This window comes from Corvus cornix, chromosome 3 (genome assembly GCF_000738735.6).
Source record: "Corvus cornix cornix isolate S_Up_H32 chromosome 3, ASM73873v5, whole genome shotgun sequence".
Classification (NCBI taxonomy): Eukaryota; Metazoa; Chordata; class Aves; order Passeriformes; family Corvidae; genus Corvus; species Corvus cornix.
This window is the reverse complement of record NC_047056.1, coordinates 112,233,326-112,259,649: the sequence shown is the minus strand read 5'-3', so window position 1 is coordinate 112,259,649 and position 26,324 is coordinate 112,233,326. Positions and strand designations below refer to the sequence as shown.

Sequence of the window (26,324 nt, the reverse complement as noted above, 5' to 3'; positions counted from 1 at the left end):
GATGCAGCTCTGATTGTCGGTCCACGAAAAGGCATTTTCAGGATGGACCTCAGAAGGATCAACCTTGACTTCCACCAGCTTTTCTCTCCAGGCATCTGGGGAAGTGAATGTGGCTCTAAGCCTCAGGAGAGGAACCAGCACTCGAGGGCTTGAATCACCTCACTGGGGACAGCTGAGACCTGCAGGCTCCTTGCTGGGAATTCTGTGGTGGGAGCAATGACTTCTCCTCATGTTCCTCAAAGCTGACCCAGCTTTTGGGTGACTCTCTATTTTAAAACAAAATTCAGCAAAAATCAGACCTATTTCTATCTATTTTTTCCTCCCTGATATATTTTAAGTGCCTGGACCCACTTTTTATTCAGTGGCTGAAAAACATAAAAAAGGGATTTTGTTGTTTTTGCTGTTTTTTGCTTTCTTTCCCATCCATTTTTGTCCAAATACACCATAAGTGCTCCCACCTGATTTTCCTCTTCCCCTCCCATCTCTCCTGGATTGCCAGTTGGAGCTGATGGGTGTGAGTGGATACAGAAACCTGCCAGGAACAAACCCGGCACACCTGTAATCCTGGAACGCACCATCCTGGTGCTTCCTCAGCACAGTGAGACACCAGAGGCACAAATCAATACAGACAGACCTTTTATAATTAAAAAAATGTGCATTTTGACAAACAGCTGGCAGTTACACCCACCCCTCATCCCCCTTAATGCAGAAAATACATGTCTGGAACCCAGACGTCTGATTTTCCAATGCCACGTGTAAAGACCCCCTAAGACTGTGCTTGAATTAACCTCCTGCTTTTGGATACCAGGCAAGAGCCCAAAGGCAGGTCCACCCTGTACTCGACTCCAGTTGCCCCTAGAGAGAAACAATCCCCCTTTCCAAGGCATTCTTTTCACTGAAAAACCATCATTTCTATCTTCTGATTGAAAATGCCTCTGAAAATCAACATGTGGGACACAAACTGATTTATTTTCATGAAAAAAGTAAACAAAGAAGAATTTTAATGAGGTGGGTTGGTTTTTTTTTCCAAGATGTCGATGGGGAAATAAGGCTGTTCCTAGTAAACTAAGTGGCACCGCGGCTGGTTGTCTTGTCCAGAGGCCAAGTGACAGTCTGGTCACAACCCAAAATAAACCTTCCTCACCTGGGGAGCACAAGATTCAGCACCCAGGCATGGTGCTGATGGTGTAGATAAAGCTCTGGTGCCTAAAATTCTTCCTTAGCAGAAAGAAAAGATACTCAGGGAGCTTTGGAGTGGATGGGGAGGCATCACCCGGGGGTTGCGGGGGATGGAGGACCGATCTCAGCTCCAGAGTCCCCAGCCCCACACGTCTGTGAACCCCTTAATTTGTCCCTCCCACGGAGACCTGTGGAGGCACACGAATTATCTGTCTTCTCTGCACCAACCTAAAACTCCCTGTGGAGCCCCCAGGTCTGGAAGCCTCATTGCATCCTCCCAGGCACGTCGGAGTCTCGCCGGATCTCGGCTCCCGTCACCTTTCGGAACAAAGGCATGAACCCAGCCCGGAGCCTCCCGGGAGAGGCGTCCTGCGGGCTCAGATGCACACACACAGAGACTGACACACACACAGAGCTCACAGACAGCCACAGGCACATCGACACAGCCACAGCTTCCAGAGCAGCGGGATTGCTCCTCCTGCTCCTTCCCAGGCTGATGCTGCGGACACAGCCAGGTCTGCTCAGCCAAGAGCTGCTCCTGCTCAGGCACATGGTGAGGAGCAGAGTTGGGCTGGGTTCGTAGAATGGTTTGGGTTGGATGGGACCATAAAGATCATCTGATCCCAACCCTCCTGCCATGGGCAGGGATGACATGAGCAGGATTGTTCCACCCTGACAGGGTCAGGAGCGGTGTGGGCACAGGAGGGAGCACCTGACGGCACCCACGCTTCATCTGTACTGTCCTGGGTGCCAAGTGTCCCAAAATTGCCATGGCAAAGCCTCTGGAGTCCCTGCCCTTGCTGGGCAGCACCAGAGGTCTCTGCCCCCTGTGCCAGGTACAGGCAGCTGTGTGCACTGAAAGGCAAGAAAATCCAGCATCCATCTCACATTCTGCTGGGCAGGGGGGGAACCCCTACGTTGCTGCAGGTCCAAAGCTCATCACAGCAATTTCTCCCTTAAATTTTAAGTCCCTTTTTGAGTTCATTACCCAAAAGTCCCTTTTCTCCTCTTGAAGTTCCTCTCTCTGATGGATGTGTGTTGCTACAGAGGATCCAGGATTTGCTGGTGCTGCTGCTGGGGGGTGTCAGCCTGGGGATTTCTCTGATAGGCGATGTCTTGGGTACGACATTTCCTCATTTGCAGGGAGAACCACAGGGTGTTTTGTGGCTGACAACGGGATCCAACAGGATCAGAAACATGTATTGCTCTGGGTATGACTTCCAGAGCACACAGGAGATTTCTGGTCAGCTGGAATCTCTGAATGTGCCCATGGAGAATCCATACTCTATACCACAGGCAAAAGGAAGCTGTAGTGACCTGGACTCTATGGAGCAATCCAACAAACACATCTTCTCACCACTTGTTGGGACTGGTACCATTTAACCCACAGCCCTTTGCTTGCTGGGAGGGCTCCTTCCCACTGGAAATCAACTTCCCACCTGAAATAGCCCCACGGACCCTGCGCTTGCAGCAGCAGAGGCTGAGGGTTGGTGCCCAGGGAGACATCCATGGAGGAGAGCAACACTCTTGCTCCAGCCTGGGAGGAGAGGAAGGGGAAGGGAAGAGGGATTTTGCTTTGTGGCTGATCTTCGACCCCTCCTTTGATTTTTGAGCACAGCCACCTACACCGAGCTGCGTCCTGCGGGGGGAAGAGGAGGAGAAGGGACTTGGCAAAGGAGCTGAGTGCACGTGTTGGGTTCGGATGCTCTCCAGGCCTCCTCCATGCAGGTCCTGCCTTCCCCATGAGCATCCCCGGGCCATTCCAGTGCCCACCTCTGCGCTGCCACCAAGACCAGCTGCGGGTTCCCCGTTTGCTCCTGTTCCCTCTGCTCCTCATTGGCCTTTCCTCACCCAGCCATGAGGCAGAGAGACCTGTCTCCCTCTTTCTCTCCCATCCTTCCCTCTCCTTCCCCCCCGTTCAGCACAGCGAGAACCGGCGGGAGTTGATGTTCATCTTGGTGACCCCGATGAGCTTGAGGGGCGTGGAGAGGCTGAAGGAGCTCATGAGGGGGAAGTCGCAGAAGAGGTCGGCGAGTTCGTCCCTCTCCTCCAGCTCGTAGGTGGCATCGTTGAGCATGCGCTGGTGCAGGTGGCACGTCTGCTCGATCTTCAGCTTGTTGATGTCGCTGCGCAGCCGCATGAGCTGCCTGGCCAGCTGCTGGTCCTGCAGACGCATTTCTGCCTGCAACGGGGAGGGAAGAGGGTTTTTAGTGGCAAATTTGCTGCGTCCTGCTCGAAGCTGCACCAGAGCACGGAATGGAAGGATGTTGAGGTGCTTGGATGTGTCCAGAGAAGGGTGACAAGGCTGGTGAAGGGTCTGGAGCACAAGCCCTGTGAGGAGCAGCTGAGGGAGCTGGGGGGGGCTCGGCCTGGAGAAGAGGAGGCTCAGAGAGACCTCATCACTCTCTACAACTCCCTGACAGGAGGGGGCAGCCAGGTGGGGATCGGGCTCTTTTCCCAAGCATCCAGCGACTGGACAAGAAGACACAGCCTTAAGCTGTGCCAGGAGAGGTTTAGGCCGGACATGAGGAAAAATTTCTTCACAGAAGGAGTGATTGGGCATGGAATGGGCTGCCCAGGGAGGTGGTGGAGTCACCATCCCTGGAGGTGTTTAAAAAAAGACTGGATGCGGCACTCAGTGCCATGGTCTGGTTGATAAGTGGTGTTGGGTCACAGGTTGGACTTGATGATCTCAAAGGTCTTTTCCAACCTAGCTGCTTCTGTGATTCTGTAAACTCATCTAGAGGTGCTCCATCTGGGAGGGAGACGGGGATCTTCCAAGCCAGCAATGCATCCCAAAAATATAGCAGCTCAGGATGGGGAATTTTTAACAATCGAGAAAGTCTGTGCCTGCTCGTGTTTTCAGGAGCACCAGGAAACTGGAATTAAAGCCGTGCCAAGGCTGTTGGCTTGGGTATCCGTCAGGCTTCAGAGCCTCCATCTCAACATTAAACAAAGCCCAAATTAATTTTGCTCATAAGGCAGCAGCCACAGGGAGATGGAGCAATTAGAGGTGGAAAGGACCAATTAAAAGAACACCGAATAACTGATCCCCAAATACTCAGCCTGGGTTTGCAGCCTGCATAAATCAGAGCTGGTCCATGACAGTCTCCACCTCCCCTGTGGCTTATTTTATCTCGGTGATTTGAAGTGGCTCTCAGGATGGGACCTCCATGGTTTCCCCCAGGAGAGAGAACTACCACCTCCAAGCTAATGATCTAAGTGTTTTGGACGTATTTTTCTCTCCCCTGGCACCTGGCTTGGAAAGGCGGAAGATTCAGAAATAATGAAAGAAAAGAGGTCTTCTATTCTTTAAAAAAATCTAACTCATAATTAAGAAAATCCATTGCCACAGGATGCTGTGGGTAGTGAAGGAAGGAGGTGAACACTTGGTGTGGGAATCAGCCTGGGGAGCAGGAGCAGGCAGGGCTGGAAAAGCAGATCAAGACAATTCCCTTTTCTCACCCCACTTCCCTCCTCACAGAAAAGCAACAAAACCACAAAAGCTGCAGAGAAAAGGGGGTGGGAGAGAAGCCAAACAGGCCCCCCAGAAGGGTGATCTCAAAGGTCCTTTCCAGCTCAGGCACTTCCAGGACTCCATGATTCTAGGTTTTGGGATAAATTTCCCTTGTCTGGATTTTAGCAGCAGGGATGTGATCAGACCATATCAGTTTCCCTCCAGGCCTGAAAATGATCTGCTCAATTTGTGGGTACAGATGTAGCTCTGGGTGTAGGGAGTAAATTATTCCTGGCCTGGTGGCTTGTGCATGGAGATGCAGAAGGGAAGGGAGGAGGGAAAATTCCCCTTGAGAGACCCCACAGAGACCCTGATATTCCTACATGAGACCTTTCCATGCCTGAAACAAGGGCTGCTGCAAGGAGGGTGTGAACCAAAGCAGCCTCAGGCTTGCTTTAGCTTGTGCCATAATCCCTCCTCCTCCAGACAATCAGAGCATCCCAGAATGGTTTGGGTTGGAAGGGACCTTAAAGCTCATCCAGCCCCACCCTCTGCCATGGCAGGGACCCCTTCCACTGTCCCAGGTTGCTCCAAGTCCTGTCCAACCTGGCCTTGAACACTTCCAGGGATGGGAACCTGTGCCAGGGCCTCACCACGCTCTCAGGGTAGAATTTCTTTCCAATATCCCATCTAAATCCCTTCAAACCCAAACCGTTCTGTGTTTCTCTGACACTACAGAGGCATCCTGGAGGACCTTGTCTGATGCTCCCAGCCAGCAGCTGGACTCCAGCTCGGCTGTCTGGAGGGGATTAAGTCACCTTTGTACCAATCTCTGAGTGAATCTCTCTCCCTCTCTCAGGAAATCTCTCTCAAATTGTTGGCAGGGTTGTGGCCATTCACCTTTTTCAAAAAACACTCCACTACTTCCTCTCAGACTCCATAACCTGTGCCCCCAGCAGAGCCATGCCAGGCAGGCTTTTATTCTCCCACCTGAGTTGCAGTAATAAAAAAAATCATTCTGTTGATAATTTTCCCTGTCTCACAACAAATGCTGACACTTTATCAGGGAGGTGATCACAGGTGCTATTGAAGAGACCCTGGGTCATTCTTTCTTCTCGGTGTATCAACTTACCTAAGAAATGCCAACAAAGGCTTTCATTTAATATTTGGAAGAATGTGGGATTAAAAAAGCCTCTGCTGCCAACAAAAAAAAGCATTTAAAAGAGAATTATGAGGCCATTGTGCAGAGGGGTGTGAGCTATAGGTGCTTTTTTCCTCTTGCAAACCAGCTTTACATTTTTTGACCAGTTCTTGTTTTCCCTCTCTTTTGAGGAAGCCGTTTGGTTTCATGCAAGCTGGAAGGCAAAGCCCTCTAGAAAATGAAGATGAGGAACAAAGCCTGGCAATGGTTCACTAAAAGCATGTGGATGTGGCACTTTTGGACATGGTTTAGAGGTGGCCTTGGACTCAACGATCTTCGAGGGCTTTTCCAACCTTAGCGATTCCATGTTTCTATGAGAGGATGATGTGCACAAGGAGGAGATGGCACACGGGGTGAGGGCTGTGACTGCCTGCGCTCCTTGGAAGGCTGCCTTGTCTTCCCGAGGGCTTGGGAGTTCCTTGGCTGGTGACAGGTCCTGCAGAGGCAGCTCCACGGGGTGACATCTGGGCAGAGGGTGGAGCACGAAAGTTGGGCTGCTCTGCAGGACATGAACTCTCACTCCTCACACTCATCCCTGGGGCTTGGCTTGAGGTGCAAACCCCCTGTCCTGCATCCATGGAGCTCTCCCATTAAACACTGCTCTGGTCAAACCCTCCCGGAATATTTAGTGGAATTTCAGCCAGAACCCAGAAATCCTCATTCTCCTTCCCTTTCCCAGAGGCTCTGCACAAATACTAAAGCCATTCCCCCCGTCCCATGCTGAGGACCAAACAATCGCTGGAAAGGATGAGTGATGTCCCTTTAAAAGCAGCACTGACAGGCCAGCAGAGCCCCACAGAGCTGCCTGGGAATGAATAACGGGATTACAGGGGCCACCTCATGGGAAGCTGTGGGGTTTTTGGTTGGCAGAGTTCGCCCACAGGGCCGGGCACCACGAGGTAACTCCACGCTCCAGTTCACCCGTGTGGGACAGCAGCAGGATCCCCCACACGGAGTGCAACGTCCTGGAGAAACCCATGGGGAGCATCCAGCAGAAGCCAGGCTTTCCATCTCCTTTGATCCTCTCATGGCCAGGACAGGAAGACCTTAGGTGTGTCTTGCTCATAAAACCCAAATTTCTAACACATTTGGGCTCTTCCTGCACACCCAGCTCCAGCTGTTTCTCACCAGCATGGCTGGGGAATGCTGTTGGGGTGCACAGGATGCTGGGTTGAACTTGACAGGGTGGAAGGGGGAATCAAACTCAGCTCCTTCCCAGCAGTGAAGCAGCTGCTGGGTTGAAATGCAAAGCTGGACTACAGAATCTTATGAAGCCAGGGAGGATTTTCTGCTTGGATTAAGCCTCAAAGTCTCCCAGGGTTGTTCTCTCTCAGGGAGAGAAAGCTTTGGATGTATTCTTTCCTGTTTTCCAGTTGAGGTGGCTCAGCCCAAACAGATACAAGCAGTTGCCTTCAATTTTGCCTTCAACAGACAGGAATAATTTTCCAATAATTTTCCCATTTCCAGCAGTCCATCTTTTCCCTGCATTGTTGTGGGGGGTGTTTCAGCAGGGAACACCCCAAGGCATGGAGATGGGGAGCTCTTTGAGATTTCCCTCTCCTCCCAGAAGAGAAGAGTCCCATGGATGAGGTCCCAGCCTGGCCCATGAAGCTCAGGGGGACAGTCTGTGGAGAAACAGCTGCTCCCGCAGGGCCAGCCCTTTTTATTTCCAAAAGATCAAAAGAAACTGAGATGTGAAGTGGTGCTTTCCTGCGTGCAGCCACTTGGGTTCAAGCACGGAGAAGCACAGGCCACTTGTCAGATCCTTGCCAAACCCTTCAGAGAAGTCCACATTGTCTGTGTTTTGGTTTGGAGCTTCTTCAAAGGTGCTCAGACACCACCCTGTTGTGGGTAATTTTAGGTACTCATGTCCTTGTGGTGCAGCCCATGCAAAGCCTGTCGTGGGTACCAAATCTCACTCTTCCTCAGTGTTGTTTAGTCTGTGTTGGCTCCCTCTCTCCTGAAAACAGGGTGGCTGCACCCAAGCTGACCCTTGGGCATGGTCCTGTTCCATAATAAATCCTAAACTCTTCCCTAGTTTCAGCAACTTAACAGTAGAGGTCACAGAGTCATGGAATGCTTTGGGTTGCAAGGGACCCTTAAAGATCATCCTGTTCCATGGGCAGGGACACCTTCCACTAGCCCAGGTTGCTCCAAGCCCCGCCTAACCTGGCCTTGGGCACTTCCAGGGATCCAGGGGCAGCCACAGCTTCTCTGGGCACCCTTTGCCAGGGCCTCTGCACCCTCATAATGAGGAAATTTTGTTTAAATTCACTCAAGCACTTGCTCAGCCAATATCAGTATCCCAAATGATAATAATAGTGCCTAATACGTAATAATAAATGTGTGACCAACAGGACACTGGTGTTTTACAATTTCCCAGGAGAGGACATCAGATATTTGTGTTCCTTTTCAACTCCTTCCTGCATTCTGGCTCACAGAATGCAGGCTCACTCAGATCTGAGTACCAAACTGGTGAATTTGAGACAGAAAACTCATTTTTCCTAAGGGGACAAAGTTACAACTATTCTAAGATGTCCCTGTTCATAGGTTTGTACTTTGGCCATACTTGAGAGGGAGAGAACTCTGAGTGCTTAATTTTATAACTTGTAAAACCTGGCAAATTTCAAAAACAAAGAGCAAAGTGTGACCCCTCCAGTCCTCAAGTCTGTCACCATCCCCAGGCTGGTGATGGTTTTGCTCTCAGCACAGATGAGGAGCTGCCACACTTGACAGTGCAAAGGCAAACACAAGGGCAAAGAAGAGGCAGGAGGAGCTGGGGAGGGAAATGCTCCAGCCCCGGGGCAGCTCAGCGCACGCTGAGAGCTGCAATTTGCTCCTACACCTCCACAGAGCCTCTCAGCACAAAAACAAGAGCAGTTCGCATGTCTGAATAAATCAGCTTCTCGGGGCCAGGTTCTCAGCAGGGCCCAGCTGACGTGGCTGGCTGAGGCTCCGTGGGCTTATGTCAGTCCTACAAACCAGGGCCAGGGCCTGGTGTGCAGAACCAGGGCCTGGGGCTGGTCATGGCAGGTGACAGGCCAAGAAAACCAGATGGACAAGAAAACCTTGCTTTTGTCTTTTCCTTCACTTCTGAACATGAGCAGCCTGAACCTGGCTGAAGCTAAACCTGAGCAGACTCTGGACACACAGAGGAAAATTCCTTGCAGTGTCAGATGATGGCTTTTGTGTGGATTGGGAGTAACAAGAGATAGGGCAAGAGGAAATGGCCTCAAGTTGTCCCAAGAGAGGTTTAAATTGGATACTAGGAAAAAATTCTTCAGGAAAAGGATTGTCCAGCCCTGGCGCAGCTGGCCAGTGCAGTGGAGGAATCCCCATCCCCAGAGCGACTGAAAAGCTGTGTGGGTGTGGCATTTGGGGACATGGTTTAGTGCTGCCTTGGCAGAGCTGGGGAGTGGTTGGACTCAATGATCTTAGAGGGCTTTCCCAACCTAAACTCTTCTATGATAGCATGAAATTTACTCTCCTGCCTCTGCTGCTTTTGTCTGGGATAGAGATAAATCCAAAGCTGGGTGGTCCTGTACCCATTGCCTGTTGGGAACAGTCCCCAGCATGTGCAGACTCCTGAAGCTCCAAGTGCTTGGCAGGATGCTCCCTGGGACAAGCCAGAACCATTCCAGGGTGATGCTGTTGAAACAACCTGGCCTGAACACGCTGGGAGCTGTGCTGAGGGTTGGGGGTGATGGAGCTGCACACTCTGAATTTCATTCAGTAGGGACATGGCTGCTGCACTTCTTTCCTGCATGGAAAGAGTCTCCACCTTCACCAGCTTTTGCCCTTTCATTGGATAGATGAATCCTACAGACCCTAAATAACCATCTAATGGAATCACAGAATCATGGAATGGTTTGGGTTGGAAGGGACCTTAAAGATCATCCCATCCCACCCGCTGCCATGGGCAGGGACACCTTCCACTAGCCCAGGGTGCTCCAAGCCCCATCCGACCTGGCCTTGGACACTTCCCAGCTTCTCTGGGCACCCTGTGCCAGGGTCTTTCCACCCTCACAGCCAGGAATTCCTTCCCAAAATCCCATCTATCCCTGCTCTCTGGCAGTGGGAAGCCATTCCCCCTTGTCCTGTCGTTCCAGGCCCTTGTCCAAAGTCCCTCTCCATCTTCCTTGTAGGTTCCCTTCAGGAACTGGAAGACCACAATTAGGTCAGCCTGAAGCCTTCTCCATGATGAACAATCCCAATTCTCTCAGCCTTTCCTCACAGCAGAGCTGCTCCATCCCTCTGATCATCCTGGTGCCACCTCTGGAATTGCTCCAGCAGCTCCATGTCCTTCCTGTGCTGGACCCCAGATCTGGAGGCAGCTCTGCAGGTGGGGTGTCACCTGAGCAGGGCACAGGAGCAGACTCCCCCGTCCCCTCCTGTCCATGCTGGGGGATCAGCCCAGGATCTGGTTGGTCGCTGGGCTTCATCCTGCTATGGAGCCTTCCCAATGCCTTTCTTACCACAACATGGGCAAAACCAAGGAAAAATCCTGGCTATGTTGGGATGTTTGGAAGCTTGTTCCTTTATTTGACAAAAAGCTGGATTTCACCCTTGAAATGCAATGCAAAATGCACCTTTTGGTTCCAACACCGTGTGATGGGATGGCCTGGCTGTGCTCCCTCTGCCTGCTGGCAGCTCTTACCCACACTCGTGCCTCCAGCACAGCTATTTCACCCTGTGGTCAGTCAAAAAACTGCTCTCTCTTTTGGGGAAATTGTTCTAAATTACCAGTTACGTCCAGATCCAGCAAAGACCAGTGTAATTAAGTGTCTGGAAAATGAAAAGTGGGGAACAATTAAGGTTTGCTTGGCCTTTTCTCTTCCTTAATTTAAACTTTCAGTTTTTGACAGATGGTGGTTTAGATACCACACCCCAGTCTAAGGGGTAGAATCAGACTCTGAGACAATTTATACTTCCATCATGGGCAGAGATTGAAAAAAACCCCAAATCTTTTAAAATCCAGGATTCTGAGAAGGAAAATCTGCTTCTTGCTGTCTTTGACCATCTCGAGATTCAGGGTTTACATCAAGTGTGAATTTAGGATTGCACCCAGATTCAGGTCACACATCTGGAGCTGAGGTTCTCCAGAGCACTGAGGGGTTGTAGGGGATCATGTCAACACTGTTCCTAATAGTCCTGAATGCCTGAAAGCCAAGATCCTGAGAAACAAAGTCACCAAAGCACAGCACCCAGAGCCACCTCTGTAAATAAATTCTCACGGGATCAGAGGAGTTGGGTGAATACAGCAACAGAAAGTTGACAAGTCAACATTACCTGAAGCAAAAGTCACAAAGAAATCTTTAAAACTATTATTCACTGTTGTCAGAAGTTCCCCTCAAAGATTTCAGTATTTCTCAAAAACAAAGCGTCTGCACAGGAACATTTTCACAAGTGTTGGCCACAAGTGATGTCCCAGCCCCTGCTGCAAATATTCCTGCTGGGACTCACAGGCAAAGTTCCAACTGGGCAACAGAAACAGAGCCACGTGTCATGAGTCACTTCCAGTAATTTGGGCCAAATAATAAGGACTTTTCATGCCAGTGAGGAGAAGGGAAGGATCTCTGGGAAGTGTGTTTTTGGAACCTGGTTGCTTCTACCCTTGTGAAGATCACCTGGACTGGTTCTCCAGACCTGAATTCAGGCTGCCCTGACAGGGACACATCCATCCTATCGGCCTCCAGAAAATCATAGAATACCCTGAGCTGGAAGGGACCCACAAGGATCATTATGTCCAACTCCTGGCCCTGCACAGGACAACCCCAGAATCACTCTATGTGCCTGAGAGTGTTTTCCAAACATTTCTTGAACTCTGTCAGGCTTGGTGCATTCTCCTGGGAATTATCCCCAGGCTGTGCTGACTCCTGAGCTGGGTCAGGAGCTGGGTCAGGCCCAGGATAAATTTGTGCTGAAGACCATGATAGCAAAGTGACAGAGAAAAGGTGAATTCCAGCCCTTGTGCCCTGGCTCTGTGGATTTTCCTATAGCACACATTCCTAGAAAAAACAAAGCATTTTTGTCTTCTCTTTTCTCTGCGAAATGTCCAGAAATAAACAGATGTGTGAGACAGGGCCCAAGATTGGGATGGGAGGATGACTGAAATGTGGACTGGATTTGAATGAAGAAAAAGGCAACAGAAGATGGACCTGGAAGAGCCAGGTGTGGAAAACACAACGACTGATGGAAAACACAATGACTGATTGTTGCCTTTCCACCTGGGGCTGAAGGCAGGCAGGAACAAGGAGTTTCCCCACTCTTTCATTTTTATCCCTCTTCAAAATTTGTGCTAACAGGGACAGGCAATCACTTACCAGCTCCTTCCTGAGCCACGTCAAAGCTTCGTCGATGCTCTCAAAGCCACCTATTCTCCCTGAGGTGACAGTCCCCTTGTCCTGGGCAGGGCTCCCGTTGAGGTGCAGCTGCACCTTCCTCATGGGGACAGTCTCCCCTGGGGTCTTTTTGGCCTTGGTGGCCTCGTCCTCCCCATCTCCCTCAGCCTGGGGGCTCTTCCAAGCCTGCTCCTCCAGCTTTGCCTTCCATTCCAAGTAGGAAGGGCGCCTGGTCTCCAGTCTCAGCTTCTCTGTCAATGCCTTGAGGGTCCTCAGGTGATCATCTGGAGGAGGAACCCCCCCAGAGCCAGCATCCGTGCTGTCCAGCGCCTCCTCTATTTGGATTTGGGGGACAGACATCCTCTCTGGGAGTCCAAAGGCATAGAGGTGGGCTGGAAAGGGCCAGGGATGGGGATGAGAACCCTCAAGGTTTGACCTGGTGTCACGAGGTGCCCAACACAGCACCCTGGAGGACAGCTGAGGTGTGGGCCCCTGCTCAAGCAGCAAACCAGCCTTGGATGAAGACCTAGAAGAGAAAAAAAGGATTGGTTTTGAGAAGGAAAAAGGGAGTGAGGAAAGAGAGACAGCTCTTGCTGGAGCAGGGGAGTGAGGGCTTTGGGAGAGGCTCAGTGCCAGAGTGCTGCTGGGGAGGGTGATCTCACCTCGGTTATCTGAGTGCTTTGGGGCAGGAACAGACAGGCTCTGGCTTTTAGCAAATCTCTGGTTACCTACACCTCCAATCTTAACTCAAGGGGCCATGGAAAGGTTGCCAAGGAGGCCAGGACACATTCCCAGACCCCAACATTCTCTGGAAACACCAGTGGCTACTGCTGGGTTTTGGACTGTCTGATTTTCTGCCTGGCAAACCCACATTTCCCCATTTGGGCAAATCAAGTAAGACAACCTGAAAGAGGGGAAGTTTGGATGAAATATTAGGGGGAAATTCTTCCCTGTAGGGGTGGTGAGGCCCTGGCAAAGGGTGCCCAGAGAAGCTGTGGCTGCCCCTGGATCCCTGGAAGTGTCCAAGGCCAGGTTGGACAGGGCTTGGAGCAACCTGGGCTAGTGGGAGGTGTCCCTGCCCATAGCAGGGGGTGGGAATGGGATGATCTTTAAGGTCACTTCCAACCCAAACCATTCTGGGATTCTGTGAACCCAAACTTCTCCCAAGAGTTTGAGTCAAAAGGAGAACTGGAAAAAGGGATTTATTCTTCCCCACACCACACTCCAGTTTTACAGAGCAGGGTTTAGATCTGGGTTTGCTGAAGATGCAGCTTTAGGACTCAGCTCCCTTCTGACCCCCTGGTTCCAGCCCGGAATGTGCTCCCAGCCATGTGAGGAACTAACTGGGCTGCTGGCATGGTTTGGGTTCAGACATCCAGGAAGACTTGGACTTGTGGTTTCCACCACTGGCCACATCCACTTTATCCAGTGGGAACGGTCCCTTGTAACACCCCTTAGGAGCAGTAGCACAGAGAAACCAGGAGCTTCCTCCCCACTTCTGCTCCTGTCAGCACTCATGGAAGCTGTGCCCAAAGCTGCTCTGACAAACCCTGGGCCCTGGAGGGGCAGAGGACTCGAACAACTCTCCAAGAGTTAAGCTCAGGCAGCTTCTGTATTCATTTGCCTGCAGGATCAGGTAAGGGACGTTCTCAAGGTCGTGTGCTCATCTATAGCTGAGCTAGGAATAGATCCAGAGCTCTCCTCTGAATGCCAGGAGCAAAACGAAATACTTTTTTGCCTGCCTGGTGAGATGCCTGGAAAAGCAGGCAGGATGTGTGCAGCTTCCTAGAGTTACTCAGCCATTCTTCTCCCTGCCATTTCCACAAAGGCGTGTGCAGCTCTGAAATCCAGACCATAATTATGCCTCTCCAACCTTTTCAGTAAGAAGATTCAATTTAAAATAAACACAGAGAGAGAGAGAGCGCGCAAGATTTATCCCAACAATTGTGTGGGGGCACATGAGCTGAACGAGGAGTTGATAGCGTACACACAGACAGTGTGGGGGTGGAGGATTAGTCATGTTGTGGTCTCTTTCCTGCTCCTATTTATGTTAATGAGAGTTTTACAGGAGAGGGAGCCCTCACAGACACTCTGTCAGGTTGAAGCCAACAGCTCTCGTGCCTGGAACAGCAACAATTTTCCTTCTTCTCTTGAAAAATAGAGGGGAAAGCAGTGGGCTGCCCTGGGGGAGGGGTGCTCTGCAGGGCTCAGGGCATGTCGATGAATTTACCTTTCCTCCAGCTCCAGCCTCAATAGATCAATAAAGGAAAAGAAGTAATGACTTCAAAGACTTCACCTCTGAGGGGTTTTTTTTTGTCCTTGAGACCTCTGTGCAGGTTGCTGAGGGTGGCCCAAACCCAGCAGTCCAAGAGTCTGCTGCAGTTCCACACTGGGCTGCTGGATTTGCTAGTCCCCAGCAAAGATCATATTTTTATCATTTTCTGAATGCCACAGCTACAAAGCAGAGCCCCACACAAACTCTTTTGTCCTGTTCTCCAGCGTGTATGGAATCCTCAGGGTGGGAAAGGCCCCTGGTATTTGAGCCTTGGGCACAGCTCAGTTAACATTTAGAGCATTGGACCATGAAAGCAGGACAGTGGCTTGGAGCATCCCCTTTGTCACAGCCCTGCTGCCATCTCCCCCTCCCTGTCACCACAAGTCCCAGCAGCTTTGGAGGAGGTTTGGTTTTTCTACCCTAAAAGCAGCATTGATTCAGCCCATCCTTCACTTCCTCCCTGGTGTAACACGAAACGCCTCGTTCCCTCTGCAGGGACACCCCCTAAATAAGCAGCTCTGCTCCCCAGCCTGTCCAAACTCTGAAGTGACAGAATGGAGCCACCTCTAATTTCCTATCAATATCTTGGACTTGGATCAAAGACCTGCTGTGGAGAGAGAGATCTGAAAGTTGTAAGCGTGTGAAAATGCCCTTGTGCTGTAACACAAACCCTTTGGTGCCGGAGAGCTACCAAATTCCCAGGAACAAACGTGCCTCTGGCTCAAATCCACATACTCCCAGTCTCCCTGCCCTAGGCTGGGCTCCCCCTGGGCTGCCCTGTGTGAGGGGATCTAAGTGATTAATCCTTGATTTGTCTCATTATCACACTCGCTGCAGGGAGAGCCTGCCAGCCCTAATTAGGGGTAATGAGTTCAGCTCCAAAATGGGGTGAGGGTTTGCTCACACCTCACTAAGAACCTTTGCTCAGGGGGTTCCCCCTTCCTTTAGATGAGTCCTGAAAGCACAGGACACAACAGGTCACTGAAACAACAACAAAAAGCCTTTTAATTTCTTTCTTGGGTTAGGTTTCCATTGGAGAAGTCAACTGACCGATCCCAAGCGATCAGCAGGAGCACAAGCCTGGGATGGAGAAGTAACAGGAATGTTAAACTGGGAGTTCAGCAATTGGCCGAGGTGGAGGTGTGGGGAACAAATTATTCTTCTTCCTTCACTGTTCCTGGTGGACTGTGGATTCCTGTAACCCCAATTCTTATTGCAAAGGAGCAGCAGTGACTGTAGGAGTCTGTGTTGGAGGAATTCTGCTCCTCTGGAGACTGGGACGACAAAAAAGCCTCAACAGGAGAAAAAACCCAGCTGACAGAAACCCTTTTGCCCACATAGACCACAGATGGCACCTCTGGCATGGAGCAAACAGGGCAGAGGCGATGGTTCAGCCTGTGAATGACCTTCAGAAAGCACCTCAGCCGCTTTGTGCCTCAGTTTCCCTCTCACTGAGAAGTCGGTCCATGCAACAGGCCTTCAGGCAAAAAGCTCTGAGGACTTTCAGCGGTGTAAAGAATTCACCTCTGGTGTCTCCAGGTCTCATCTGGGTGCCCATGCCCACACTCCAGTCGGTGCAGGGACACCCTCTATGATCCATGGAGTTTGGGATGTGACTCCCCTGACAGTTTGCTCTGAAGGTTCGCACAGGGGTCACCCTGGGCCACGCAGACACCCCCTGATCCTACAGAGGAAACCCCTGGAGTAAATCCGACCTGCCAACATCACCATGCAGCTCTCCCAGTGGGAGAGGAGGATCCTGAGCCTGAAAAGGTGGGATGAAGGAACACTGAGGTGGAGCTAGAGGCAGGGGACAGTGCCTGGTGTGCAGGCAGAGCTGTGTTTGCTTCCCTCCTTAGCACAGCAGTGACACAGGGATGGGGTGGGGATGACTGACGCCCCTCGAGTCTCTGACCCCCCCGGGTGTCTGTGGCAGGGTGGGAGAGGGGCAGAGAGGAGGAGATGCCTGTGAGAAGGGGTTGCCATAGCAATGGAGTAAGGGAGCACTCCAGCTGCTCACGGGGCTGGATGGATGCTCTGCAGCATCCTTGGGGCAGCGGAGACTCAGAGGCCTCAGGAGTGGGGTGAGGGAAGGAGAGACCCATCAGGATAAACACTGCAGCTCCCTGGAGCTAGTGGTTCCCTTTCAGGGTGGCTGCACATCAGTCATTCTTTTCTCCATGCCAGAATGGCCTCACTCGGGAGAGGAGCTGCTGAGCTGTGTGGATTTGGTGAGCTGGGGGCTTCCTCACCCTGCCAGAGCCCCCCATCCTGCTGCTCTGCACAGGGGTCCTGCAGAGATGCAGAGCAAATCCCCAGCCACCCCACTGACTCCGAGGAGAGCTGGTTTCCCTGGATTTTATCATTCAGTGTTTACCCACCCAATCCTTTTCTATAGCAGCTGAAATCCTCTCCTGCAGAAAACCAGCCTGGTCCCAAAGTGACCTTCATCCTCCCTCCCCTCAAAAGGACAAGACTCCAGCACCATGAAGAGCTGTCTGATCCCGAAGTCAGGACATGCTCCAGGGCTGGAATTGGTGCTGTCAGGATCAGATGCTCTCTGCCTGCTCAGCATGGTCGGGACAGGATGGAAAGGGCTCTGCCCATGCTGGAGGAACCACAGCAGAGGCCTCAGTGCCACTGGGCATGGTGCCCATAGAGACCTTCGGGCCACACTCCTGTACCATGAACTTGTTCCTTTCCTCATGGAAGGATGGCAGCACTGATGTGACCAAAATGGGCATCACAAGCATGGATGTGGACGTGGCATTCACAGAAAAACGGGGAAAAGGGAAAAAGAGGGGCTTTCCATTCACGTATGACCTGGAGCAGGACAAGAGTTTGCCCTGGCCCGTCCTTCTGCCCAAATGGTGTCCAGAAAGAGCCCTAAACACTGCAAGGGGGAGGGGAGAGCAGTAGGGGTTGCAGAAAACCCATCAGAGGAGTGGAGAAGTGCAGAGATGGCTGCCCCTGGATCCCTGGAAGCGTCCAAGGCCAGGCTGGATGGGGCTTGGAGCAACCTGGGATAGAGGAAGGCGCCCATGCCCATGGCAGGGGGTGGAACAGGATGAACTTTATGGAAGAGACCTCCCTTCCAACCCAAACCATTCTGTGATTCAGTGAGACTAGAAGGGACCAATTTGCACTCCCTGCCCCGAGGCACTTCTCCCTGGCTGATTTCCAGCATCGCGGGAGGAGTCAGAACCTGTTTCAATAAACACATCTGCACCTTCCTGCCCGACTACAGCTCATCCCTCCTGCGTCCCCCACAGCTTCCAGAAGGCTCCTGGTGAGGGAGCAGGGCTGAGGCTGCTGCCTGCTTCAGAGGGACCCTTGTAGCTCCATTTTCAGACCGGTCAGACTCTCCTCGATCAGCAGATTTCCAGGCTTTGTGTGGAAATCCTGCATGAAGAAATATTTGGCATTCCAGCGAACCAGTCTTCCAGTCGGTTGGAAGTAGCTGCAAACTGGGGAGCTGGATGGGGTCAATGCTCTCAACCCATCAGCCCAAACCAGGTAGGATTCCTCTGAGGAGGAAAAGGATTAAGGAGCAGAGCAAAGGCAAGTTTACAGGCTCTTGGTGAAGCCACCATGTCCACCCTCGGTGTGTTCTGGTGAGGTCGGTGGAGCCACAGATTACGGGCAAAGGTTTCTTCTCCACGCACTGCCCCAGGCCCCTGGCAGGTTTTGGCCCTAATCTCGGAGGTGGCACGGCCAGCCTGTTCCCAGAGATGCCCCCAAAGGACCTGTGGCTTGGCACAGCCGGTTGTCCCCTTATTTTCCCTGCTGCCACCCCAAGCACGGCCACGTTTCAGCACGGAGAGGCAGGGACCTCTGTGCCCGTGCGCCCAGGGTAATGAAAAGGGCTGGGATTCCTTGGGAATGAGCCAGGGCAGGCTGAGAAATGCTCTCTTCCCAGGAGACTAGTATGAGGAGTTATTTTTTCCCCAAATGCAGCACGCAAGGGTGTGTTTTCAGAAAGAAAAAAAAACAAAAACAACCTCTTTTTTTTTTTTTTTTTTTGGCTTTGCTGAGCTCCAATCTGCCCAGCACCCAGTTCAGCCCCTGCAGGGACAACGCCAGGGCCAGCCAGCTCCCACTGGAGACCCCCAGGCTCCAAGTTAACGTGATCAGGGGAGTGGGGTCAGCCCCTCGGTGACCCCCTAATCCCCTTTACATGCCCCCTGTCCCATCCAATTATCTGAGCCGTGATCGTCCAACCTCTATCCTCAGCCCTGTCCTCTCCCAGTGCAGAGCTGCTCTTTGGCATTTAATATCATTTCAGATCGGCTGGTTGCAAACAGACCCTCCTCTCCCTCCCCCCAGAAGGGCTACGCTGCTCTGAGGCTGATTATTTGTATTTTTTTTTCTTTCTCCCTGCAGTGTCTCTGCTACATTTTGCAAACACCTAATGGCTGCAGGGCTGATTGCGAGCCCGGAGCCCGGGAGAAGCCGGATTCCTCCCCATTCTGCTGGATTTTTGTGGTGTGCAGACCCCCCCCCCCCCCACGAAGGATGGGGGTGGGGGGGAGGTGGGACTTTCATGGGCATTTGAAAGCAGAGAAGAGCTGGGACGCAGAACCCAGCAGCAGCCCCCGTGTGCTGAAATGATGGCTGGCACAGAGCGAGCCCACAGCAGCCAAAACAGGCTCGTTCCCGCTGGAAAGTGGGGAGTTCCTCGGATACAAGGGATGAGCAGACAAAGCCAAGGGAATCAGCTGGGCACGGCTCCTCGCTGGAAGCCAGGAACTTGATTTTCATCCATTTTCCCCCCGCTCCGCTGAGGTCCCCGAGGTAGAAAAGGTCCGGAGGGTGCAGGATTGTGGAATAACAGGGGGAGCATCGCAGGAAAGCAGGGAGGGGTGTCCTTAGCCAGGTGCCTGTGGCGGGAGAGGTGTCAGCCTGCCCGGGCCGGAGCGGGTCCGGGCTGTAGGATGGGGATGGTGCCCTGGTGTGCAACACCCCGGGGCGTTCGGGCTGGGCTTGCACAAACACTCGTGCTGGGAGGGGTGTGGGCTGGCGCTATTATTTTAACAATTAACCCCAAGCTGTTATAAAGGGCTCTGAAGAAGTTCTGGCTGTGTTTTTTTCCCCCCTCCTTGGTGTAAACGTGAGCTGCGAGGGCCAGCCCTGAGCAGGTGGAAACCTGCTCTGCTCAGCACACGGTGCCTGCTTCAAAAACCCGAGGTAGCTACGCCCTGCGAGGCCACCGCGCTCATCCCACCATGTCTGCACTGCACAACCCCACAAACCTTTCCAGGGCTCCTTGCACATCTCAGGCTGGGGGCAGAGGAAGCAACAGGTGATTGTCCCAAAACCTGGGCAGCCTCTTCCTTGTCACACCTCACCCAGTGCGGAAAAATCCTCCTGGAGAGGGTGAGGAGCCCCACGCTGCTCCCAGCTCGGAGCAAAATCCAGAGATATCATCGGGAAGCAGGATTCAGACCCTGCGCTGATTCCCAGTCATTGGGGAGCCGCCGTGCCGGCCATCTCCGGGGAATGTCGGCGGGGCAGGAGATTGAGGCTGGGGGGACACTTTGCAAACCCCAGCCCCAGCAGAGCAGAACCAGCACGCCAGACCCCAGTGCTGGACTGCTGCTCGGTGGGGTCCCCATCACCCCTCACTGCTGCTCCCCAGGGACCTGGTCCTTGCTGCTCCCCCTTCCCGAGGGCTCAAAACGCCCGGGGTCTCCTCCAGCACCCGGCAGCTCTGCAGCAGCTCCCGTGCTGGGTGTCCCCAGGGTGGCTGTGTCCCCCCAAGCCACCACGAGCAGCAAACTTACCGGGGCTGGAATCAGAGAGGGGATTGCACGGACATCTTGGCTCCCTCCTTCCACCTCGGGTCCCCAACTTGGTGTTTGCAGAGCGGTGTCACCAGTGCCTCCAGGAGTCTGTCTCATCCTTCCCCTCTGTGTCTCGCTTCAGAAATCTGTGTGTGTGGTGGTTTTTTTGTTGGTTTTTTTTTTTTCATTTAAGGGACTTTTTTTTTTTTTCCCCCCAGCGGTTGCGTCAGGGCTGTTGCCTGGAGACAGGCGAGCTATTCCAGTTTGAGCTTTTCAGTGCCGATTTCCTCTCTCTCTTTCATTCATACCACCGAGCCCTGAACCTACCTCCCACCAAGCAATAACCCTGGAGAGACCTGAAAGGGAGGAGCTGCTCAGCCTGGGTCCTAAACATCCTCCGGCACCCAGGAGAGGGAGCAGGATCACGATGATTTCGGCGTGGAGAACAGGGATGGAGCGGTCCAGTGGAAGCCGGGTACCCTCAGGGCTTGCAGGAGATGCCCGGAGAGCTGCTGTGCTCCCAAAGGAATCTGTGGCTCTTCCCTACACCAACTGGGATGATGTCCCCACGCTACTCCTGTCTCACACCACGGATATCAGCCCTTCAAGGAGCCTGTGGTCCTCTGGCGCTTGGGAGAGCTTTGGGATAACGTTTTCCAGGTGCCACAGCTTGCCCAGGGTGACTGCGTGTGCCGAGGGGAATTTTGCAAGGATGCATCAGCATCTCTGGGAAGCCCCAGGGTGGTGCCTCGGGGCACCGTGGCTGGTACCAGCTTGCTGATACCATCCATCCCCGGGCAGAAAACCAGCTTAGGAACTAGCCTGTGCCTGAATTTTGTACTGGGAAAGCGCCTGTTGCTTCCACAGCTGCCCCAGTGGGGCTGGAAACCATTTTAGCTGCTTCCAAGGAGGGACTGAGAGAGGCAGTGCCCCGGCTGCTGGCTGAGTGGGGTCCAGAATCAAAGGCAGGGGACAGAGGGGGTTTTCTTCCTTCACCAGAAGATGGAGGTTAACCCCTCAAAGCCTGGGGACTGCTCTCCAAAGCACCCCACACATCTCACATCTGGTGGCTCAGAGCCACCACCTGCATTTGCAAATCTGGTGCTGTGAAGAGTTAAGCCTTGGCCAGTGACCCCCAACCATCCAGGTCCCTTCCCACATTCCCACATTCAGCTTTTGTGAGAGAAACCCCTTCACAACATTTTTTTCCCCTTTTTTTCACCCTTCCCTTCTTGTGCCTAAACCATCCCTCCTCCCCCCTGTGGGCAACAGGGAGAGATTTACAGCCCCTTCCTGAGCTCCTCATGGGAGGGCTGGGATTTCCCACCTCCCTTCAAATGCCAAGGGTACCCCAGACCCCCCCCCAGTAATTTAGAGGCTGTGCCCATACAGGGTTTGGAAGTTTGGAGTGCAGAGAAGGGGGGTGCCCTGGGTGCATCAATGCAGATTCAGAGTGAAGAGCAGTATTTTCACATTTCTGATGAAAATGCAAATTTTTCAATTTTTCTTTTAAATTTTTTTGCTTTGCCAGCACCCGTTTTTTGTCAGATTTCAGATCTGCATATGCAAACTCAGCCTGGTGATCAGCTCTCGCTGTGCTGCAGGGACACACCTGAAGGCTGATGATGATGGAGAGGCGCCAAGGGAGATGGAAGAGCTGTTGCCTGCTTGTTAAAACTGTCTGACAGAGACCTACAGCTGCCTTGGAACTCTTAGCAAGGAATCCCAGAATCCCAGGGATGGGTCAGGTTGGAAGGGATCACGGTGGGTCAACTGGTCCAGCCTCCCTGCTCCAGCAGGGCCATCCCACCGGAATATCCCCAGTGAGGGAGACTCCCCACCATCTCTGGTCTCTGTTCAGTGCTCAGTAAAGGGAAGTTCTTCCTCATATCCAGGTGGAACTCCCTGGGCATCAGTTCCTGCCCGTTCCTGCTATCCTATTGCTGGGTCCCATGGAGCAGAGCCTGGTCCATCAAGCACGTGAGGTTCAACATTTCCTGCAACATTTCAGCCAAAACTGGGTCAGGGAACCCAAACAGTGCCAGGGAACAGACAGGCACAGGGTGAAACAGCCCCTGGCCTGGTTTTGACGTAGGATGAGCAATCCCAGGACATGGCTCAGGAATGACCAAGGCTGGGGCCCTTTCCTGACAAACAAGTCGGATTCAGCCACCCAGATTTGATAGCCAGGAGAGTTGACTCGCAGGGACGTGGCCAGACAGGGCCAGAGCCCAGGTCTAGCAGGGTGAGCTTACAGCAGAGGTGTTGCTCCCAAGGCTGGATGTCTGTCTGTCTGTCTCCTCGCAGGAACAGACCACACACTGTCACCCGCTCCCTCTTCTGTAAATGTTTATTTTTAATTCAGTTGCGTAATGGATTTCAGATGAGCTGCCATAAGATAGCACTGAAAGGCTGCAGCCACGTCCCTCTGAAGCCAGTGCATGGGGTTTGAATGTTTTTTTGGCCCAGATTTATCTTGGATAAGTTGTCCTCATCCAAAAAAACTGGTGGGGAGCTGCTGAAGAACAGTGCTGCTCCTGCTGGTGATGCTCTGACACCAACCACCTGCAGTGGACACCTGAGATTATGTGGGATGAGTCAAAATAAACCTGTGCAACACCAGCACTGTCCACATATATGGCTCAGTGTTTTTTTCTTTTCCTCAGATACAAGGAATCCTTTCTGTTGCACTCAGAGCTCCAGAGACTGCCAGTTCCCACACCATCCCTGGGCACAGGCCCTTTTCCAGAGGACTGGTGAATTCTTGGGAACACATGGATCCAAGCCTGGGTTCTTGCTGGGATGTGGTTTTGCAAAGCCCAACCTGGGAATTTCTTGTTGTAGTGGTCATTTGTAGAATCATGGAAGGGTTTGGGACCTTAAAGATCATCCCATTCCAATCCCCTGCCATGGGCAGGGACACCTTCCACTATCCCAGGGTGCTCCAAGCCCTGTCCAACCTGACCTTGGACACTTCCAGGGATGAGGCAGCCAGACCTCCTTGGGAACCCCTGTGCTGATCTGAACACCACAAACACTGTAAGGTGCCTTAGAGCCCCCTAAATCTTACCTGGACCTTCTGAGCTGCCTCTTACCACCCAAAATGGGCAGAAATGCCCATTCCTCTATCACAACAGCAGCAGCTCAACTCCGTTTGGATTTGAACCTTCTGCTTCTTGCCCTTTCTGCTGGATTTGGATGATTTCTCCTTGCAGGTATCCTGCTAGCAAAGCATGGAGGAGCTGGATCTCCTGGCAGGCTTGTGTGGCCATTGTGTGGGACCAGTACTGGAATCTCGCAGGACCATCAATGGTTTCTTCTCAGTTAATCCCCAGATAAATGCTTTTCTCCTAAAGCAAAGACTCTGTAAAGAAAAGTTCCTAAAGTACCTGAAGGGAACTTGCAGGAAAGCTGGGGCAAGAACATGGAGTGACAGGACAAAGGGGAAAGGGTTCAAACTGAAAGAGAGTATCTTTAGATGAGATATTGGGAAGAAATTGTTCCCTGTGAGGTGGGGAGGCCCTGGCACAGGGTGCCCAGAGAAGCTGTGGCTGCCCCTGGATCCCTGGGAGTTTCCAAGGCCAGGCTGGGCAGGGCTTGGAGCAACGTGAGATAGTGGAAGGTGTCCCTGCCCGTGGCAGGGGGTGGAATGAGATGATCTTTAAGGTCCCTTCCAACCCAAACCATTCTGATCCTATGGCTCCCTGGGGCTCAGCCTTCCAAGGATGGGAAGAGGAGTCTGTGGTGCTCCCAACCATCATCATCCTCTCCTAGACAGGTTCAAACTCCTTTACCTCCCCAGGGACTTGTACTGGGAAGGTGCTCTGGCATGGCTGGAGGATCACCTGGGGGCCAATCAACCTGGAGATGCGGCAGAGGCACCTGCAGAGGGCAGCAGGTCTCCAGGTGATGCTGTCCCCTGGCATCCCGAGGGCTGCAGAGGTCAGTTGAACTCACCTGGCTGCTCATCTCTGTGGATCACTGAGGGACCTGGCACTGGCCTGTTTCAGCCTTCACAGAATCATGGGATGGTTTGGGTTGGAAGGGACCTTAAAGATCATCTCGTTCCAGTCCCTTGCCATGGGCAGGGACATCTTCCACTAGATCAGGTTCCTTCCTTGGGGTATCTACATTATTTTCTCTATGGGTTTCTCCCAGGTGAGTCAAACATCAAAGACAAAACAGAGGACGATTGTGCCTGAAATCCTGCCAAAGTCATGGTGGGAATTTTCAGCCCATTTGTTTTTTTCAAAGGTAAAAGCAGATCCACTTGGTGATTCCATAACTAACTTTGTGTGTATATTGAGTTAGTGAATTATCCTTCCCTCAACTCAAAAAAAAAAATCCCAAGACCTGAAGAACTAGAAATCATTTCCATATAAAATCAAGACCCTTTCCAAAGATTTTGACTGATTTGTAATGGCTTTCCTTTGATAAAGCTACTAACCCAATCCATTGCAGCAATCCATAAAGGTAAAAAGCATTTAAAATCTCAAGACTGATATATATTTTTTTCACCTCTCTGCTGGAAAAAAGGGATTTCCGTTCCACTTTCACTCAAAATATTTGTTGTAAATTAATTCCAGAAGTGGTAGTGAATAAAAATTCCCCCCCGCTTCCAGTCTTACCATTCCACCCTGTAAGGCTTCATCACCAAAACCCACAGGATTGGAGGGGTCTTGAGTGAACATCATCTCCCCAAAATTCAGTTTTAAAATGCTCTGATTGCCCTGAACTTATTTCCTTGGCTTTGTGAGGAAGGGAAAGGTAAGAAAAGCCCATCTCAGACCCCTGCTTTAAGTTGGGGTGAATAAAAGGTGGAGTCCAAGCTGCAGCTTCCCTCCCCTGTCACCCCAAAGTCACTTCCTGCTCACTCCTGCAGCAAGAGCTGGGTGAAATTTCCTGGATTTGTAACTGATTGTCAGGAAACACAGTTCTACTTCAGCAGCTGTTGGCTTGACAAATGGAATCTGGACAATCTCCTCAACCCAGGACAATAAAATGAAAGACCAATAATTGGATTTTTATCTTCTTTTTCTTTCACCCCAACTGTTGGAGGTTTTTTCCTATTTATAAACCAAACCGACTCTTTTGGGGACATTAAAATGTGAACAGCACCTGAAATGTGTTTGCCTGTTAGATTCCTCTGCTTTGCTGTTTGTTCAGCCTGATGAATGAGCCATAAAATCAAATGCTTGCAACAGTCCCGATGTCCACTATTCCAGAGAGATCCATACTTTGCAATTTGCCTCCAGACAACTTCCCCTGCAGAAATCCATCAGCAGGAGGGTGTTATCTCAGCCAGGGGTGATCCTTGAAACTGCAGGACCAAGAGTGAAGATCCAACCTTCTGCTATATAAGATTTTCATCCCTCATCTCAAAAAAGAGCTGATAAACATCCCATTGCTCAGCCAGTCTCAGGCAGGATCCTTGTTGTCCTGTTTGTTGAAGCTCTGGCTGATTTTCCTTTCTCCTTGTCTCAATGTGTGGAGGCTTTATCCAGAACCCAGCAGGATCTGTAGGTGACACTCATCAGCTTCCTGGCCTTCAGATGAGTTGGTGGGTCTGGAACCTGCAGGTGAGGGTGGAAATGAGAATGATGGAGCTTCAGAGCATTGCATGGTAAAAATAGGAAGGACCAGGAACTTCTGGAGTGATTCCAGAGGAGGCCATGGAGATGCTCTGAGGCCTAGAGCCCCTCTGCTCTGGAACCAGGCTGGGAGAGCTGGGGGTGTTCACCGGGAGAGGAGAAGGCTCCAGGGAGACCTCAGAGCCACTTCCAGTGCATGAAGGGGCTCCAGGAGAGCTGGAGAGGGACTTGGGACAAGGGACAGGACAAGGGGGAATGGATTCCCACTTCCAGAGAGCAGGCAGAGATGGGATATTGGGAAGGAATTCCTGGCTGTGAGGGTGGGGAGGCCCTGGCCCAGGGTGCCCAGAGAAGCTGTGGCTGCCCCTGGATCCCTGGAAGTGTTCAAGGCCAGGCTGGATGGGGCTTGGAGCAACCTGGTCTAGTGGAAGGTGTCCCTGCCCATGGCAAGGGGATGGAACAAGGAAAGCTTGATTTCTCCTTCCAACCCAAACCAT

The 26,324-nt window shown here is 52.0% G+C and overlaps 1 protein-coding gene and 1 long non-coding RNA gene across 2 annotated transcripts; one reads left to right on the top strand and one right to left on the bottom strand.

Annotated features, from left to right (window-relative positions):
- Window positions 1-619: 619 nt before the first annotated feature.
- Window positions 620-20,324, bottom strand: FAM167A (family with sequence similarity 167 member A). The gene is made up of 3 exons (XM_010411382.4): window positions 20,237-20,324; window positions 12,161-12,704; window positions 620-3,361 (listed from the first exon to the last, which is right to left on the bottom strand). The coding sequence occupies exons 2-3, from the start codon at window positions 12,536-12,538 to the stop codon at window positions 3,098-3,100; spliced, it is 642 nt and encodes a 213-aa protein (XP_010409684.1). The 5' UTR covers window positions 12,539-12,704; window positions 20,237-20,324; the 3' UTR covers window positions 620-3,097.
- LOC120411757 lies at window positions 17,569-22,835 on the top strand. The gene is made up of 3 exons (XR_005604271.1): window positions 17,569-17,969; window positions 18,837-20,896; window positions 21,768-22,835. It is a non-coding gene; the product is annotated as an uncharacterized LOC120411757 (long non-coding RNA).
- Window positions 22,836-26,324: the final 3,489 nt, after the last annotated feature.